Genomic DNA, 12,278 nt, shown 5'->3' with positions numbered 1-12,278 from the left:
AGTGTATTGGTGAAGAGATAGATCAAATAGGCCAATTGATGGAAGTTTTGTGAAGAAATTTCATGCTCCCTTGTAAAAGTATTTTTTTTTTACTTTTTAAAATACAAAAATACAGTAGTTTATTTTGATACTTGGTGCGGCTGCTGTATTTTGTAGTTTATTTTGATACACTTAAAATTAAGGTATTTGGTATTTTATTTTAAAATACATTTTGATGTATCTTTGCCCAACCCTGCCTTTAAGTATGTTTATAGCCATTGTACCTACAGTATCTATTTATCTACCCATCCACCCATATATCTATCTATCCATCCATCCATCTATCTATTTTAAACTTTCAGATTATGCTTTCTCAAGACAACATCAAAGTTTATTTTCAAACTTTACTCATCTAGTTAAAATATATAATAAATGTTTTTACATTGTTTTAATGTAATTAATTTTTGTGATGGCAAAGCTGAATGTTCAGCAGAAATTTCAGTGTCACATGATCCTTCTAATATGCTAATTTGGTGCTCATTTGGCCAGGATTTAGTAAACACAGTTCAAAAGAACAGCATTTATTAGAAAATGATTTTTTTTAGGCAAAAGTATTTACTATCACTTTTGCTAAACTAAATAAAAAAGTAATTTCTTCTTCAAAAAATTATATCATCCGTCCGTCCGTCTGTCTGTCTATCTATCTATCTATCTATCTATCTTTCTTTTTTTAAACTCGTCTATATTTTATGTCCACATACTTATTTGATTGGTAAGTAGCTGTGTAAAAAGCAGTTATTTTTCATTTATTTCACTATGAATTCAGTTAGTGTCCATAAAATCGCTATTGTTCATGATGTAACTCACCTTTGAGTGTAAAACATGCTATAGGATTGGCAACATTCGCCATAGTAGCTGACCAGTGATAGGCCTGGTCTCCATATGGTAAACATGAGTACGACTGCACTGACGCCAAACCGGTATTAGTCAGAGCGGTCACCCATGCCGGGATAATGTAGATGTATATCACTTGCATCCATGTGTGCGTGTGCTCCTGGGCTTCTGAATAGCCTTTCCAAAATGCATCATTGGTTTCTGTTCAGATTTCTTGTTTTTCCAGCGCAGTATGAGATCTCCATTTCCATTTATGTTATTGGGACGCTCACGCGTCACAGCTGGATGGTAGTTCAAAAGTATGAATGCCACCAAACAAACCACCATCATAGCCATCAGGAAAAAAAATAGGCTTCAACTGAAAAGATAGCTGGTTGGTAGCGAGGCACAAGGTAGTTAGCGTCTCTTTCAGATCCGTTAAGATGTGTTTCATTGGATTTGAGGATTTGAGATGCATTGACACATTCCACCACACCTACACCTTGAACCATCGCCACTAAAACTGGGACAAGACCACTCAGGCCTTCTCCTACATAGTAAGTCATGAGATACTCCGCCTTGAGCTGCATCATGAAGGGAAGGAACGTCACCGAAGAGGTGCAGTCCACTATTGGGATAAAGAAGATGAAGAGCAGGAGAGGAACGCTGTGCTCCACACCTTGCACCACTACCGTCTCACTCCAGAAGAAAGCCAGGAAAAGGCTTGCAAGTATCCCGAAACCAACAATAAAATAGATAACTGCAGTTTCGTTGAGCGTTCCTGGGTGGAAGCGGTGCATTAATGTGACAAACAGAGGTCCGATGTTGGCCAGTTGGACAATAATGGAGATGTAGGAGGGAATATACCAACCCTTAGGTACCTGTGGAACGATTAGAGGCAGCTCCACCCACAGACCACAGATGGTGACCTAGGAGCCCATGCCAAACAGGCCAGCCAAAACATGGGTGAGGATAGACATGGCCATGGTGATTTAGATCAGCATCCCTCAGACTTTGTAGCCTTACTGTCTTCAGAAAAGACAAACGATTACAGTAAAGTTAGTAACCAAGAGAATTTCGTTCAATGACAGACATTATTTTTGCAGTTCTACTTGGAGCCACTTTATCTTTAAATTCCAAATTTGGTGCAGTCAAGTTTATTTATTCAGCTGTAATGTTAGAGAAGACTCAGCATTATGTCCTTGAGCAAGACATTTAATCCAGGGGCACTCCAGGGGATTGACCTTTCAGTCAGTGCACTTAAACTTTGGATAAGAAGCATCTCCTAATATAAAGTTATTCAGTAACATCTGCTGGAGCATCGTCTTACTAATTCTTTGATGTCGTGCCAATGTATTTAAGGAACAAAGTCAGGAAGATTGTGCTTATTTGTAGAAAGCCTATCAAAGTACAAATTAGAGTTCAGTTAGCAGGGGGTTTGCAGGGACCCTAGTTGAGATCATGAAAATGGGCCCAACTGGTGTAAAACTGTCATAGCAATAAAACTATAATCATATATTTACCCACCCCCCCTCCCCTCCTTTTTTTATTTAAGCTTTCATTGTATTGCTATCAGTTCACCTAAACTGGTCAAATATATATATGTACATATGTATATATGTGTGTAATTTGTAGATCATTTATTACAATGCAGGTATATCATTCAGAATAACATTAATCATACATTTGTTAATAAAAATGCAACATTAAAATTCGTATTTTGGGGATAAAAACATCATCAGCAAAGCAATGAGAGCTGTTTCTTTATGTACATTCTGGCAGGAAATGTAACAAAATTTTCCTTTGCTAAGCAGGCCAATCACAGCTTCAGTGAAAGTTTAACTATAACCATTATATTATGTAAGAATGTAGGAAAAAAGTGACTACAATACAACTGCTGATGCCAAAAAAAAAAACCTTGTGGACTAGTAGTTTACATTTACATTTCTATAGCTTATAGGTCCGTTTTTAAACTCAACTTTTTTTCATATCACACTCACATTTCTCTGTTGTCAAATGAACCATTTAATTACTTACAAAGCTCTGAAATCTTATAACAACGGCACATAAAAAGTGCATAAGAACATGTGAACAATTAAAAACAGCATATAACTTCTATGTGAGAAAAAAAATATTTATATTTAAAAGGCAATGAGGCTGAAAATATTATATGGCATCATAGAACTATTATAGTTCTATGATGACATATAATATTTTTAGCCTCATTGCCTTTTAAATGTAAAGAGTTTTTTTCTTTTTCTCACATCTTCATCGACAAAGTATCAACAGCATGTTAATACCGTGCACAGTTAATGAATAGAGTTTAAATAAAGGCTTTAATTAGAGACGTCAGGAATGCAGTTAGTGCTCAACACATATATCTCCAGCTCTCATAAAACTAAATCTGATTTAAACCCGTTTTATAAAATATAAATTCTGAATGTATGCAATTAGTGCCAAGAATAATTAGTGCTAAATGCCAAAAAATTGCACACAACAATTTTTTGAAAATGTTGATAAATGTCACAAAAGTCAGATAACAGCAGTTGCCAAATGAGATTAACCTTAATTAAAATACTGGCCTCACATCTAAAATATTCAAAATCAAAAGGGTAAAACATGGCAGCATCACACATGGCAGATAAGTTAGACATATTGTCGATAGTACATTTAGACTCTGCATGTACATTAAAACTAAAATTTTTAACTAAACAAAACCAGATATTCAGCAGACAAAGTTGAGTGTTTAAATATAAATCCAGAAATACTGGAATGTGATAATATACATATTTTGCTTATGGTCATCAAAACACAATTTCATCTTGGAGTCATAAAAAGCATAGTTATTCCAGTTAGGAACAATATAAACTTACCTGATTTGCATTCATCAACAATTGAACAGTTTGCTGGTGGGAATAAACGAAATACTGTGTATAATTATACACAGATGAAGCATATAGTATAAGTCTACTCCTTAGATGGTGAATATTGTAGTTACAGATTGCTGACTTCTGATTTCTGGTCTAAACAATTGCTGACATGCTGACACTGAGGTTTTCCATTATGAAATCAGACCTGCTCTGATTTCCAACCACAGATGTCTTGTCTTGTTGCATGAAAACACTTCTCACTTAATCTAGATCAAGGTCAAGGTGTTCACACACACATTCAAAGTGACGTGATGTATCAACCACATATTCTTTACATTCTCAATGTTCCATCGGGTAACACAAAGATATGCAATGTGATCAAGTGCAACTCTTTCTGCATTGACATTAACTTGAAATGTCCTGTGAAGGCATCAGTTCTACCATCTTTTTCCATTTTAGATTCACACCTAAAGCTGTTGTATAAAGGCATGGGGTGAATGTAAAATCAAGTGCTGCAATATTAACTGCAGTTGTCTGTGCAGTCCTGGGCTCGCTGGAAGACCTGGTACACACTGACTAAAGGGAACATCGTGAGTGCTCCAATAAGAGAGCCAGCCTGGATGAAGACTCCACACCAGAGCAAAGCTGCATGCCCTGCTTCATGAAGCAGAGTCCCAACTACAACCTTCAGGTAAGAGAACAAGCCAGTGAAGATGATCCAGGATATGATCTGAATGAAGAAAAATAACAGAATTCTGTTAAAAAACCAAACCTGATGTGAATTGTAATTTAATATAATTATTTATATACTGTATTTACATATAATTTGTGTATTATGTGTGGTGACTGAATGGGTGACTTTGTGGTCAGGAATACATTTTTTTTTATTATTATAAATCAATAATTAAAGGAAAATAGAGGTCTATTGAGCATCATTGGCACGTTGTCATTTACCCTACAAAATCTTTAATTATAAAAGACTTCCACTGCACATAACTACTAAAATAAAAGGATTTGATGACTCCAACACATTATGATTTTTTTCTTTGAAATATTGCTATAATGACCCCTTTTCACAATATTTATCTTTCAAGCATCTTAACAATTATCTTAACTTTTTCTTTATCAGATCTTTAGAGATGATACAATAATGAAACAATGAAACAGAGTGGGGTGAATAATACGCTAAACAGTTGCGCCACTTTTGCATGTGGTAGCTGAGTGAAGTATTCAGCACTTTTAACATTTTGAGAGATTCGTTCTTAGTTCCTCTCCCACTTAGTAATGACACAGAGTTACTAACCACAAGAGCAACGCCAGATTGACTTCCTAAAAGTGGTGGACAGGGACTCAGCGCAGCCAAGGCCATAAGATAGGCAGCAAAAATACAGCCTCCCAGTGACATCATACCAAGACCAATGCTGGACCTATAATGAAACCATCAAATTCAATTCTAAAAATTCAACGCAATTAACAACACTTATACCACACAATAATATGACAAATTGTACATGAGCAGAATTTAAATCAGGGGTGTCCAAACTCCTGAGTGGTCCTGCAGGGCCACTGTCCTGCAGAGTTTAGCTTCAACTTGCCTCGACACACCTGCCTGGAACTTATGCCTAGTAAGGCCTTGATTAGCTGGTTCAGGTGTGTTTAATTGGGGTTGGAGTTAAACTCTGCAGGACAGTGGCCCTCCAGGAGCAGGTTTGGACACCCCTGATTTAAAGTAACAGGACCACTAAGCATCAAGAACTTTAACTCACTTACCTAAGTAGGACAAACATGGCCACAAAGCAGACCAGAGGGTTTGCAATGTTGCCCAAGACGACAGAGAGGTGAAAGGTCATGGTGCCATAAGGCAGACAGGCGAAACTCTGCACGGATGGCAGCACACCGTTGGTCAAAGCATTGGATATTCCCAGCAACAGGAGCAGATATATATTGCGTGATGTCCAAAAGGCCACAACAGGTGCCTGTTTTTCAACTTCAACTTGTTCCTCAGAAACTGGGGAATCTTCATTTTGTAAAGGGTGTGTCTCTTCCTCCGTTTTCACTGTTTCCTGCTCAGTCTTTTGAACTTCCTCTGCTGTAGTCAGAGTGACCACTCTGTATGTCAGAGCCAGGAAACAGAGGGCCGAAACTGCCAGCATCACAGACAAGAACCAGAAAAAGTTTTGGGCTGGGAAGTTTTCTTTGAGATAGTGGGGCTTTGTGCCATTGGCCGTCTCACTGCACTCTAGTTTCCCTACACCCTGCCCCAAAGCGACCACACAGGGAAAGAGTGCACAAAGACCCTGTCCGACAAAGAATGTCCGGATGTATTGCGGGGGGTAACGGAACATGAAGGGTAAGAAGGTGACGTTGGAAGTGCAGCACACAAATGACAGGATAAAAGTAAGCAGCAGGAATGGGACAGATCTTGGCTCTCCAGCAACTGTGACCACCTGGGACCAAAAGAGAGCAAGAAACACAGCTGCAACCACCGCTAGCACTTGTATGATGTGGATGACCATGCGTTCATTCAGCCATCCTGGAGCAAAGTGGTGGGTTAAAGTCACAACCACTGGACCCAAATTCCCAAATGCAATCAGCACTGAAAGATAGGCTGGCAAGTTCCACTCTGTAAAGAAAGAACATGTTTTAAGTTCTACAATTATCAGGATAAATACAGCATCTACTAGGTACAGCTGTGGCACGTTAAAGTTTTATTTTATGTTAAAGTTTTTTTATGTTCTTAAAACACTATTTACCTTCAGGTAGAACACCTACAACAACCGGCAACTCAACCCATAATGAGTTCACAGAGATCCATGAGCCCATTCCAAACAGGGCCACCAGAATATGTGTAACGATGGCATGATTCCACCATGTATCTGCCATTTATATGTCTAAGAAAAGGGCACAGTTGAGTTAGAGCATCCATGTTTTTCTTTTGACTGTATTGAAGGAATAGAATAGTCAAAGTAAATGGCTTTCCTCATGCTAAACTGTGTCATCTGATATAGACTGAATTAAAACTAATAAACGTTAATGACTTCTCACTTTCTCAGTGATGATCATCACTGAAATGCTTGTTCAACAGTCAGTGCTAAATTTTCAGTGTTCACTTATATACAGCAAAGAGATATAGCAATGAGATATAAAATGTACAGCACATAGCAAATGTAAATTGAAAATATTAAAACATAAAAATATGTTTAAAATATATGTATAGATACATATAAAAAGAATAATTGCTTTTTTAAATTAATTTCCTGTTTTATATTTAAAAATTTGCTCTGCGTAAATGAATAGTACTCAGCAAGCAACAGAGAAAAATGAGATGCTGCAGGCCTTTTGAACTGTTGGAAAGAAAAATCCATTTGTAACACTGGCTGAAAAAAGTGTGAAATGGAAAAATAAATTAAATATTGGACGGTAAATTATAATGAAAAAAAAAAAAAGAGTATGGATGGATGATTCTAAGGTCTGTACCATGTTAATTGCTTAAAGTGGAGGATTCTTTAATGAACAGAACATTTAAATACCATCATTTATTTAAAATACGTATTTATAACATTATAAATGCTTTACTGTACTTTTTCTCAAATGAATGCATCCTTAGTGAATAAAAGGACATTTTGTAACAAAACATCAATTTCATAGTGATTCCGAACATTTATATATTATGTACATATATACATATACATAAGATTATATAAATATATACTATATATGCAATACAGTATGTAAAATAAATATAATGTAGTACATTATCAATAATAATAATAATTATTATTATTATTATTATTATTATTATTGGTGGTAGTAGTAGTAGCAGCATTGTTATTTAATAAAAGTCAGGACAAGTAGATTGCTACAAACATATTTATTTTGTAATGCAACTTCTATAAAAGACAAATATTAAAGAAAACAATTAACTAATTTGATACTAATAAGTCTAGTAATCGCTTAGGTTTAAGAGAACAAGCTTGTTAGTAAGAGAACATCTGAGAACAAAGATCTTTACCATATGTGAGAAAAAACAACAACAACAAGAAACTAATGCAAATAGCATGTATTCAACATTTTCATCAGTTTAAAAAACAATCAGAGAAATTCCAAGTTCTCCCTCTAACAAGGGCCAAAAACCTTTGTTTTCTTTATATCAATACTGCTCCTTTATTGCGATTGCTGACCAGTGGCTGTGCTTTGGGGATCTGGGGATGATGGTTAGGTCGGGGTCTCTTGAATCTCAGTGTGATCAAGCACATTTTCAGATGGTGATGTAATTATAACTCTCTCATTTGGCAAGACGTCCTTCAGAGTAGAAACCATGTCATTCAAAGAGAACCATATGTGATTTAGCTTTTTGTCTCTGGAACCCAAGATGCTCTTTTGGTAGTTCAGCTCACAGCGAATGACCTCACGTATATGTGCATGGCTTGCACCTTCTAGTTTTGTGAGCAATTGTTCAACGTCTTGCTTGCTTTTACATGGGCCTCCATATTTTGAAACTGCTCCAACAATCATTTTCCTATAAATGTGATCCTGAGCTTTTTGCTTTAGTCTAGACACCTTCATTTTTTTTGCGGCATTGAGATTTGCTCCGTCAAAGAGGGAGTAGTGTTTTTGAATGGTTTTGGCAGGGGATAATGTGACTGCTGCTGATTTAGGTTCATCTGTTGTCATTCGGGAAGCAGGTTCTTGTTCTGCATTTTCGGAAGCGGAACCCTCAGTCTGACCAAGTGTTTTATCAGGCCTGTTCTTCTCATAAGGGTATGCATGACCAAAGGGGTACTCACCCATCAGCTGTGAAAATGTGCAGTTTGCCATTTGAACGGTTATATCTGTAGGCAGATCTTTGCAGTGTTTGCCACCAGGTAAGAAATCTTTAAGATTGTCCTCTAGTACAGCTGCGAGGGCTTTCATCATCCTCTGTAAACAAGTTTTTATCAGAGTACCGAACTGGTTCTCTGCATTATCACGGCACAATCTGAACACTCCTTCGAAAGTCCCCTCTTGCATTGGAACCTGTAAGAATACATTCACAAAGGCTTCTGGTTGCAAAAGGCAACTTGCATCTTGCGACCATTCCAAGAGCTTTTCGTACAGGCAAAGGATGTATCTACTGAAAAGAGGATATTCCCCATCACTTTTCAGAAGCTGCCAAAAGGGTCCCAAGACTTTAAGGTAGATAACAGCAATCACACAGACCAGGGCCTGCAAAGCCTCATCGTTTGCATCAGCATTGACGCTCTCCAACAGGATATTCGAGTCGTCGTTCAGAAGCTGCAAGTCAGATACAAACAAAGCAACATCTTCATGATGTTGAAGGAGTCCAGCAGCTGCTTCAAAGTAGTTAATGACGCGATTTGACCTATAAATAGGCAGTCTGGAAGGGTTTTTTCTTTCGAGGCAAAAAGCAAGCCAGTGCCTGCGGTAATTTGGGTTGGTCTCCTCGCTTGGACATAACATTTCAGAAGCCATGTGAATGTAACGGGTCACGGCGCTCTCATCGAAGTTGACAAAACTCTGAAATCTGGGGTGCTTGTCGCGTCCGAGTTTTTCGCCTGTGGTGTTCATGATATCTTTTTCGAATGACATCATTTGCTGTTCAATTACATCAATGAGTTCGAAAAGGAATTGGCAGATGTAACGCAGGAAATTCAAAGGTGACACTAGTTGATAGGTGCTTCCTTTGACTTTGTCATCGAAGGTTCTTAGGTTAGCATCTTCCTTCAGCATTGCAGAGAAGTGATTTTGTAGCAGATCCATTGAAACCACCTTAGCAGCTTCGTTCTTTCCTCCATACATGACTGCAATCTTTTGCCAAGACAGCACAGAGATATCAAGAAGCGTTACATTGTCACCCGTGTCAGTTCTTGGGTCTTCTTCCACATCTTCCAGTGACCGTATTGGTGTTTGATGGCTCTGTGATCCCTGTTCCCTTTTTACACTGAATGGTGTAACATGGGGCATTTGATTGGGTACATGCTGATTTTTCAGAGTCACATCTGTTTGCGAAATACGGAAGGGTTCATCTTCCTCCTTGACCGCAGAGATAGGTTTATGCCTGGAAATGCGCCTTTTCTTCCTCAGATGTGCTTTGATCATTGCCACCCTCCTGTATTCAATATCATCAGAATCAGCTTCAGGAGCAAGATCAAATGGACTCTGAAGAAACTCATCCAGCAATCCACGGCTCCTCTGATTGTTGCGGTACTGTATTCGGAAAGTTTTGAGACTTGACCGTAGGAGCCTATAGGCTCGTTGGATCTTGCCATCACTACAAAATAAAGGCTCAAAGTTACGAATCCAGGACACCAAGACGACAGGGTCTAATTTCTCTCGTGAAATAAAATTAGTCAATTCGAGAACTAGACCGTTTGTGAGACCAGTTAATTTTGCACGATCAGAAAAGTCTGACATTTCAAGTAAATCTCTTCTTCCGATTCCGATACTATCACATATAGGTCCAACAAATTCAAAGTTGACATCCGACTCAAGAAAGTTCTGCCTGGCATCTCCGGTTAAGCTTAAAGCTGTCGTGGTGTTTCTTTCAATCAAGCTTCGGAAATCAGCAGACTGAAACATTGGGATAATCTTTTGGAGCCACTGAATTAAATCAACCCATGAAATTTCTTGCTCCTCTCTCATCAGCCCAATCTGAACCAACATGCGGATTTTCCAGGGCTTTTCATCCAGCTCCAACAGGTCTCCATAATGAGCACCAAGGAAGTCGTCAACAAGCTTGGAGTAAAAATCATCCTCTGAAAGACATAGTTTTCAAATGTAAGAAAGAAGATACTTTTTAAAAAGCTGTTTGTTTTTCTAGTGGTTGACCGATATATCGCCAAGGCCGATATATCGGCCGATATTTGGCATTTTTCACATATCGGCATTGGCCGATAAGTTTTTCTGTTTGGCCGATGCATTCGTGGCGGGACTTTTATTTTGACGGCACTGAGAATGGCATCGCCTGAACACACAGTGCTCACATTCTCCCTCTTGTTAAAGGCAGAGTAAGTGATTTCTGGTAGCCAATACTGATATTTGAAATCACCAAAACAAACACGCCCCTACCCCAAAAGGGTCTTGCCCCTATTTTGATAGCTCCGCCCCACATATACGTACGCAACCCAGGCAACGATTAGTTCTGTGAAACAAAGCAAAACCAATGTTACACCGTGTCTACGGACGTGAGCGGCGCGGCGCAACAAATCCCGACAGAAAACTGCTGCCGGGTTCTATTTATGACGTGCTGACACAAATTTCAAATGGTTTTCAACGGTCGTTTGATCGCGTCCAGTGTAGTCAGACTTTAGCTGTTGTAGACACGGTGTTACTCACCTATTGAGAAGAAACAAAGCAACCTCGGCGTCCGATCGCAGGCCTCCGCTCCTTGAGTTCTCTCCAGCGCTGGAAAGCTGATCCGATATTTTCACGGGTCCTACTTCTTGCCTTATCTTTCCGCAGACGTTTTCCTCTTTTGTTTTTTTATCCGCCATCTCTATCTTTCTGTCGCTCGGCTCGGCTAATGTCCATCCCATGCACTGAACGCGCTCTCCTCCACATCACGAGTAGACACGCCCCTTATTGCTGATTGGCTACAAGTTTGTTTTGCGATTCGGCCCGAATCAGTTTTCTAAAGTGTTTTTGAAAAATCACTTACTCTGCCTTTAAGCTGTCGTCATTAACAGTTCTGTCCACAGACAGAAGTCTGTCTAATAACCAGATAGAACTGTTAAACAAATTTTAAAAAGTATTATAACGACTAGTCGAATCCAGCTGTGAGATCTTATGAAGTGTGCATTTGTATCTTGCATGATCACGTGTGCTCTGCGTGACGGTCGGTCCGTGTGAATTGAATGCGGACAGGAGGAGAGTTCAGCTTCAGTGAGACACGCGATCGACAAACTGTAAACTCTTGATTTTAAATTATGCTGCGCTTCATGCATTTGCCCAATATCATATTCATGTCATTTTCACTGTGTGATGTATGTAAAATGAGTGTTACCATGGCTTTATTTGAAAAAATGTGATTCCCAATGCACAGAATCTTCCCAGAATACTGAGTGCCCTGTTGGTTACAGTGTTTACTTCCTTTTTAATTATATTTTTATTAAATATTTGTTTATTTGTGAAAAATACGTTGTCATTTAAAGTATAAACATGTTTATTTTACACATTTATTTTTTAATCCATTTTCAAATAATTTCAAATTTCTTAAATATTAAAGCTGCAGTCCGTAAGTTTTGCATCTCTGTTTGAAAACCTGGAATTGCAGTTACTTGCGGAATTATCTTCCTTGCGTGGGTTGTACTCTGGCACGGCTCCAGCGCGGATGAATCTAATGTTTTGAGGACGGAGTATGTGTGGCAGTCAGTCACCGCACCGGTGTGAATCCTATACTTAGTAATCACAGATTCTAGCCTACGTCTTGGAATATATGACCCAAATAAGAATTTTCACCGTATATTGTCATCTGAACAAGTAAGTAACAAGTCTGCCACGTTTGTTCTGACCAGCTGAGGAAAAAAGCATTACAATAAATCGTGCTACCAATGGGGT

At 38.5% G+C, this 12,278-nt stretch overlaps 1 protein-coding gene and 1 pseudogene across 4 annotated transcripts in view; both read right to left on the bottom strand.

Moving 5' to 3' along the window:
- LOC107739631 (riboflavin transporter 2-like) overlaps nt 1-1,838 on the bottom strand; it is a 2,540-nt pseudogene extending 702 nt beyond the window's left edge.
- A 1,279-nt stretch (nt 1,839-3,117) lies between these two features.
- LOC107739551 (solute carrier family 52, riboflavin transporter, member 2-like) overlaps nt 3,118-12,278 on the bottom strand; it is an 11,412-nt gene continuing 2,251 nt past the window's right edge. For 2 of the 4 annotated variants that reach the window (XM_016551703.1, XM_016551704.1), the window contains 4 exons: nt 6,476-6,613; nt 5,493-6,345; nt 5,026-5,149; nt 3,118-4,452 (listed from right to left, as the gene is read on the bottom strand). In XM_016551703.1, coding sequence (XP_016407189.1) covers nt 4,243-4,452; nt 5,026-5,149; nt 5,493-6,345; nt 6,476-6,605 — 1,317 coding nt within the window. In that variant the 5' untranslated portion in view covers nt 6,606-6,613 and the 3' untranslated portion in view covers nt 3,118-4,242. Of the gene's footprint in view, nt 4,453-5,025; nt 5,150-5,492; nt 6,346-6,475; nt 6,614-7,680; nt 10,478-12,278 lie in introns of those variants that run through there. The other 2 variants (XM_016551701.1, XM_016551702.1) reach the window with 1 other exon arrangement.

The sequence above is a fragment of the Sinocyclocheilus rhinocerous genome, unplaced genomic scaffold (assembly GCF_001515625.1).
Source record: "Sinocyclocheilus rhinocerous isolate Xijiao unplaced genomic scaffold, SAMN03320098_v1.1 scaffold314, whole genome shotgun sequence".
Lineage (NCBI taxonomy): Eukaryota > Metazoa > Chordata > Actinopteri > Cypriniformes > Cyprinidae > Sinocyclocheilus > Sinocyclocheilus rhinocerous.
The sequence above is the reverse complement of the archived record's forward strand: the minus strand, read 5'-3'. Positions and strand labels throughout refer to the sequence as shown.